This window comes from Abramis brama, assembly GCF_963993115.1.
Source record: "Abramis brama genome assembly, chromosome: 12".
NCBI lineage: Eukaryota > Metazoa > Chordata > Actinopteri > Cypriniformes > Leuciscidae > Abramis > Abramis brama.
Window position 1 is genome coordinate 32,188,663 of NC_139974.1, and position 7,775 is coordinate 32,196,437.

The 7,775-nt window shown below is 40.6% G+C and overlaps 1 protein-coding gene across 1 annotated transcript; it reads right to left on the reverse strand.

Moving 5' to 3' along the window:
* Positions 1–326: 326 nt before the first annotated feature.
* trib1 (tribbles pseudokinase 1) lies at positions 327–7,483 on the reverse strand. Its single transcript, XM_084131352.1, has 3 exons — positions 6,550–7,483; positions 5,700–5,992; positions 327–1,953 (listed from the first exon to the last, which is right to left on the reverse strand). Exons 1-3 carry the CDS (start codon positions 6,832–6,834, stop codon positions 1,488–1,490), a joined length of 1,044 nt encoding a protein of 347 aa, XP_083987478.1. The 5' UTR covers positions 6,835–7,483; the 3' UTR covers positions 327–1,487.
* Positions 7,484–7,775: the final 292 nt, after the last annotated feature.

Consider the following 7,775-nt stretch of genomic DNA (forward strand, 5'->3'; position numbering starts at 1 on the left):
TTCAAAAATATCTTAATTTGTGTTCGGCAGAAGAGAGAATTCATACAGGTTTGAAAAACTTAATGATGACAGAATTTTCATTTTTGGGTGAACTATATCCCTTAAAGTGGCCTTTTATTTCATACAAGTACAAGTGCACATTCAATACAATTAAGCACACTTCTTTTTCACAAGGGTAATCTTGAGGCTTTAAGAACATTTTCAGAGACTTCTGATGATCTGAATATTGAAAAAGAAATAAATGCAGAATAAAATGCAGCTTTGCTGGAATTTTGCTTCATAAGTTATGCATTTAGAAATAGGTTTTTCACAGAATGCACCACAAATGTAAATAAGAGAGTAATCTTTATTCAATTTTGTTCACACACTTAACATTTACATATGTACACATGCTCATTTCTACAATGAATTTTAACTATTAAACCCTCATGGTCAAGCCTTGGGGTTTGTGTCACAAATACATAATTCACAGTGCAATATGAACTCTGTGCACTCGTGTCAGCTTTCCCCATGTGCTGCATGCATGAGACAGACATTTTGCATACCCTCCAGCCTTTGCTTATAAAGAGCCTTTCACAAACCATAAACGTTGCATCTCTCCATTATGCTTGGATTCAGAGGTAACGTACAACCCCCAGCACGAGGGCAGCAGAAAACAGACCTTTAGAAGACACTCTACCCTTACAGTAGTGCTATTGTAGAACTGTTCTCTTTACTTTAAAGTGAGAGTGAAGATACGCATACAGTCATAGTGAGGTTCATAGCCCTATCCTCTTCATAACACCACCGCCCAGCTGTTGAGTCATCTTTCTTACCTGCAGTATGAACTGGCCTGCCATACTGAAGGCTCATGCTTTTATGAGGATCCCTTGGATTCAAGTAAGGAAACTGTGACTAGAATGACTAGAGAGATCAGGGTACAGCAGGATGAATGAACACTTTGTATATGTCTGTAACTCTTTGTATCTGTCCTGAGGCGCATTCTGAACATTTATTGGAAATTCACTGAATTTAAGAATCTGTATGACAGAGTTTTAAGGGTCAATAACTGACATTTAACGTTTGAACTGCCATTCTCCTCCTATCAAAGCAGACATGTACCTTTGGTGCTGCGGTATTCAATGGGTGAGTCAACCTGCACGGTTCGTTTTGACAGTACAAGAGTGAAGCCACAGGTCTGGCACATAGGCCGAGGTTAGTCACCATGCTGACATTCTCACTTCTCACATTCTCTCATTATCACATGACCCATAATGCTCACGTCATACAGCACGAGAATGGTTCACTAGCACCAAAACGACTTCAAAATACACTGGCTGTGCGCACACTTGTCCTTAAAGCTGACATGGATGATACAGTACTTTGAGTGAGTGTATACTTCTGAATCTATTACAAAAATCTGTATAAGAAACCAAATAATTAAAAACAAAAAACCCACCGAGATAACGAACAGTTTTTGGTCCATATTCAAGCTATATTGGGTTTCCTCAGGAGAAAAGATCCTCACCCTGCTCCATTTCTATCTGGGGCACTGTCTGTTCTCTGAGGTTAACTTCCTGTTCTGCGTTTCCTGTGTCCAGCGTTTTGCCGTGGAACCACGGGTGAATGAGGACCTCTGCGGTGGTCAGTCTCTCGCCGGGGTCCTTTCTGAGCAGACTGCGAAGTAGGCAGCGCGCCCTTAAAGACAGTCCATCGGGAAGGCAATACGTGCCCCGTCGAATCTTAGAGAACAGGGTCGCGGGGTCCGGGTCGTGGAAAGGGTAGCGGCCCACCAAAATTGTGTACAGCATGACACCGAGGCTCCACGCGTCCGCCTGCTTGCCCGAGTAACACCCGCCGCCGTTCAAAATCTCCGGACTCACGTACGCAGGGCAGCCGTGCGTGTCGAACATCGAGTCGTCCTCTCCGCACAGAATATGGCAGTCCTCCAGACCCTCTAATTTCAAATGGGTCCTAAAACAAACACATCGTGGTTAGTACAATGACATGAGTTATTGTGTTGTGGCTGTGAAGAATATCATGAGACTGGTTTATACAGATGTAGACTTTGATTTTAGTGTCGAATTTTGCAGAATAGGCTGGGTTTTGGTTTCACCCAAGTTTTAAGTCGGCGTTAAAGTGGTTTGCCACTTTACAAGGTGGTATTGAGCAGAACTGGTATCAACCTGTGGAAATGAATCACATTTTGGATGCTCCTGGTTATACTACTGTATAATAGAGGGGTTTTCAAATGGGAATTCAGGACCCTTCAGGAAGCTGCAAAGGGGTGCTATGGGGTTTATGTCAAATTTGAGAGAGAAAAAAATATAGTGCCGTTCAAATGTTTGGGGTGGGTACGATTTTTTAATGCTTTTGTCTCTTTATTGGATCAAAAATACAGTAATATTGTCACGGGTTGAGGTAGGGTTGAAGTGAGGACTAAAGGATGCAGAGGAATATGGGCTTTATTAAAGTAAAACAAATCACAAACAGAAACTATCCCGTGAGGGAAAACACTACAGACTAGACTAGACAGAAAAAACACACACACACACACACACACATGGCACAGCCAGGGTAGCATAACGCCATGTGCTCACATCAAACATGAAATCACACACAAGCACATGACCAACAATAACCAATCGCTAGCCATGAGCTTACACGGAACAAAACAGGAACATGCAGCTAATGAGCCGTGTGTTCACACAGAACAAGATAACGCGTGAGAAACACTAGCTGTGTGTGACACAGCACAAGACAGAAACACAACAATACAGACAAAGACAGGAGAATACAGGAGTGTCAGGGCTCTGTCACAAAACCAAGAAACGCACTATAGGTGACAGAACCCTGACAAATATCGTGAAATATTATTACAATTTAAAATAACCATTTTCTACTTCAATATATTTTCAAATGTAATTTATTCCTGTGATGGCAAAGCTGAATTTTCAGTATCATCACTCCAGTCTTCAGCGTCACATGATCCTTCAGAAATCATTCTGATATGCTAATTTGCTGCTCAAGAAACATTTCTCATTATTATCAATGTTGAAAACACTTCTTAATATTTTTGTGGAAACTGTCATATTTTTTTTCAGGATTCTTTGATCAATAGAAAGTTCAAAAGAACAGCATTTATTTGAAATATAAATCTTTTGTAACATTATAAATGTCTTCACTGTGACGTCTGATCAATTTAATGCATCCTTGCTGAACTTGTTTCACTCTTAACAACAATTGAAAGCAAAATCATATAGACAAAATATCACACAATGGGTGGAGGATGTGTATAATTCAGTACATGACAGGTGATCCAGTTCTGAGGAAATCTACGTAGTTTTCTGCAGAGCTCTGTAGTCACAGATTCCATGTAAGACTGATACATTTGCTCTAAACAAAGTGATTGAAGCCTTCCTTTATTGTGCATGGAGCTGAAATAACTCTCCGTCACTTTTGTTGATCTCACAGACTGCAGTGTGTGTAAATCACGGAAAAAGACAGCCTCTCTAAGTGTCCTGACCCTCAAACAGGCGCTACTACAACAAATAAAGGACGGGCCGAGCCTCATCTAATTACGACCTTCGTTTAAACAAAAGCACGCATGACAGTTTCCACAATGCACACACGTAAAATAAACACTGAAGCGCTTCGTAATGTATTCTTGTAAACTCTGGGCTAAGTTTAGCTCAATTTCCATCAGGAAACAAATCCCTTACTACTCTAGGAATATCCCTGTGGACAGAGCTGATGACCCGTGAGTCTGTGGTATCCCTGTCAGTAAAACATGAGCTGCTCTGCATGCTATTGTGTTTCATCACTGGCTATCAGCCTCGGTTTGGGGGGGTTTGTGGATGACACAACTGCATTCTGCCAGAGAGGTGGAGAGAATGAGTCATAGTCCTGTGTGTGTGTGTGTGTGTGTGTGTGTGTGACAGACAGAGAGACTGAGGACAAATGAGTGCACTGCGCTGTGCTGCAGGTCTACTGTGTTCTTCCTGCACCTGTGCCGTACGCTTATGTCATCTGGCAGTGCCTTATTACCCACGAACAGCGCTGTTACATCAGTGACGCACAAACGGCCCCTGCCCAGCTAGCCTGTGTGTGCGTGCGTGCGTGCGTGTGTTTCACAATCTAACTACAGACGCATTCCAGGTCAGTGAGCGTCTTTGTGTATGCCATCACACACTGTATCTCTGCGTTATCGCAGTTTCAAATTTTTTGTTGCTTATCCATCACTCATCATTACCGCATTTCGCAAAAGCTATTCCAGCTATGGAAATTGCAATTCGTCCTGCGGAAAGATAGTGTAAGAACAGCAGGTTTGCATAACTTGTCACTATGCCGATTGGTGCCAAACAAAGTGAAATAAAAAAGATAACGTCTCTTTGTGCACTTGGTCTCAGCAAATGTCAGCATGCCCTGGTTACGTCTGCCCTAGACGCGTCTGCCGGGGCAGGCCGCCAGTCTGCCAGTGTCGCAACCGGCGCTCCTCATCTACGAGTGATGCCTTATTCAGGGGTGTGTGGGTATGATCCTGAATGGTGAGTTTCCCCTCTGTGTGCATTGCTATGACTCATCTTGCTGCACCCGTTGGCTGCTATGAGAGAAGGGTGACTACGTCCTCTTACACTTGCTTGTCTACTTCCATTCACTCAAATGAAAACCGATGCCCAAAGGTCAGGTGTAAAATGTTGCCCTAGAAATAGCGAATTTACTGTATGTACTGAGGGATGTGAAATACACATATTTGCTAAATCAGCTAGTCGGTAGGTTGCTTGAAAGACTAGTTGACTAACTGGTTTTAAGGACGCCCTGTATAATTAGGTGAGTTTTGAGTTCACCTGACCCCCAAACGGATGCGTTTTTTTACTGTGCAAAACCGTCTAACAGCAAAAACGCAGCAAGATGTCAGCATGCTAATTAAAGCGTCTCTGTTAAAATATAAACATTCATTTTAAATGTAAAAGTTTTTTTTATATATTTATCAATTTTTAAATATTTTATATTAAAAATTATATAAAAAAATGATTTAATAAAATAAATAAAAATGATATTTTATACATAATACTTTTATTTATTATATATTTTACATTTGCAGTATCATTTGTATATAAATATATATAAAATAAGATTTAATTTAAATAATATATATATATATATATACAGTAATATTTTATATATAAAAGTTTTTTATATAATTTAATTTTTAATTTTAATTTTTTATAAGTAATATTTTATATAAAAGGTATAATAAAATAATATGTAATAAAAATATCAAAAGTAATATAGACAGACATATAGGTAGGTTAGCCAGCTCCAGTATGTTCCCTTCACTGGGGACTGTGGATGATTTTTTTTTTTTTTTTTTAGGCCATTTGCTTTTTATATATAATTCACTTGCATAATTCAGAGGACTCTCGGTTTCTACAGAAAAATCTCTGACACAGGTCCAGAGGTCTGATTACCAGTCGTTCCTCTTACGGAAGTGAGTGTTTAGTGTTTGTTCCATTGAATCTTTAGGGAAGCAGCACCAATCACCTGTGATGTTTCACATAGCTGTGAGGAAGCGAAAACTAAATGAATGTAGAACCGACACTATTCAAGTATAACGCTGCTGGTGTCACAGCATTGATAGATGAGGTACAGTTCTGCACCTGGCTTGCCCCAAAAAAAACCCTGCTTTCACACTCACACTCACAAACTGTAACTCTCACCTTTTCTCGTCTGAGAACACAAACTTGCGAAGCTTGAGGTCCCCCAAAACGATGCCAACCTGGTGGCAGTGGTTCACTGCAGACACCACCTGGTAGAAAAGCTTGGAAGCCAGGTCTTCAGGAAGCCTCTTGCTGCTCTTTACAAAGGTGTGCATGTCACCAAAATCCTTCTCTTGGAAAACATAGGCTTTGCATTCCCCAAGAACTATGTCTTTGATCTGTGCAATGTTCTTATGATTTGAAAGCATGCTGTAGGCTCTTACTTTCTCCTGATATTGGCCCATATCAAACACCTGCAGATGGCAAAAAAAAAAAAAAGTGTTCAGTATCATAAGACATTTACAATTGTGACCTGTCAGTTCACTGGAGGTTGAATGGAGACTGTGATACTAAGGATCAAACACAAACATGCTATAAAAAGTTGAATGTCTTGTGAAGTTTGTGGCAGCAATAATCATGCACATTCTATTTGAGTATCATGTCAGACCCATATATCTGACTCAGATGCTGGTGCATTTGCAAATATTTGATAAAGATCCACATATCATAAATCTGATAGCATCCCCAGTAACCTGCACAGAGAATCTGATAGCGTACAATTATTTATATGCTTCAACATTTTTAATGTGTATTGTGAGATTTTTTTGATCATACAGTACATGTATGCAATTGTTTTTTAAAACAAGTCCTGCAGTATTTTACGTGCATCTTTTCTGTTTTGCTGATAATAATAATAATAATACTGATAACAGCTGACTATATATTTCGATTTTTGGTTATGTATTATTATTGAAACAAGAGTGGATCATACTTATATAGGTCATGTACATTATAGTATGCAGTGGTTTACCTTGCAGAGCAGTTCCTCTCCTGTGTCCATGTCTAAAGCGCTGTGCACCCCCGGTCGGTCGGTCAGGGGCACTAGCAAGAACTGTCCGATGCGAGCGGGACCCTGATGGGCTGAGGTGACGCTCAGAGGAGCTCCGCTCACCGGAGATCCCGGAGAGGAACCCAGGAGACCAGCATCAGCTGAAGACTCGCTGAGCCGCGGACATCTGCTCACGGGCTCCTCTGAGTCAAAGCGCTTGTGTCCGTGTCTTCCCGGTACCGGATTATGAATCCACTGCACACTCATTCTTACAAACTACAGTAGTTTAAACTGATATTAGCTACCGGAGTGATCCGACGGATTTTACGAAAGCATATTCCAGAAAAAGATATGTGCAATGCACTGCAAAAGGAGAAAAAAAAAAAAATCCTATTTACTCGTCAATTAATGTGAAATGCAAAAAAAGGTGTTTGTGTCATAGGTTTGCAGTTTCTCTCATCCATTGTTTTTCAGTTTTTTTGCATTAGTCCGCTGAAGCTTTTTTGGACAACATTGAAGCCCAAGAGAGTAGCCTATGGAGCAGCTGTGTGGTGTGAAATATTCCCGGTGTAGATCTGAGCCCGAGAGAAGGGCTGTCTGACTCAACTACTGATGCTGCTTTCTAAGCTCTACTTTCAGCTGATGTCCGATTCGAACGAGTCGGTTCATTCGAATGATTCATTTGAATCGACTCGCAAGCATCGTTTAATCATTCCACTGAATGGGAGAAGAATATTGGCAGTAAAACTGTGAGGTGGGTGACGTGGGTGATGTTGAATCCATAAAAAACTCGATCGATACAGCCGAATCGAAAACAAAGCGATAACATCGACAATTAACTATGTGTTTCAGTAGCCGACACAAATAATGCATAATGTCGAGCACGTATAGCCTACTTGAGCGGACACCTTTGAGTGATGTCTAAAACAAGCATTTATTCATTTATTCATCCGAACGAAACGATTCTTTAAAATGAATCGGACTTCTTAATGCTGGAACTCCGCCCGGTTCTGTAGTGACACATTCATTGCAGTCTCGACGATTGAGCAATCGCCACATGCCATTCACCTTCCAGATGTAAAGCGCTAGTTTAATCAACTTTCCTTTCCCTCAGCAGTCAAATCTGCATGCAAAGCGTTTTAAATAACACTTTTGCAAAACCGATGCCTTTGTATTCTTTTCAAATGTTTACAATTTACTCCAAATGT

Excerpts from the sequence above, each read along its gene's own strand:
- trib1 (XM_084131352.1), bottom strand. The coding sequence starts at position 6,834 with ATGAGTGTGCAGTGGATTCATAATCCGGTACCGGGAAGACACGGACAC. Across the intron at positions 5,993-6,549 it reads GAGAGGAACTGCTCTGCAAG|GTGTTTGATATGGGCCAATA; the intron begins GTAAACCACTGC and ends TGCCATCTGCAG. Across the intron at positions 1,954-5,699 it reads GTGTTCTCAGACGAGAAAAG|GACCCATTTGAAATTAGAGG; the intron begins GTGAGAGTTACA and ends TGTTTGTTTTAG.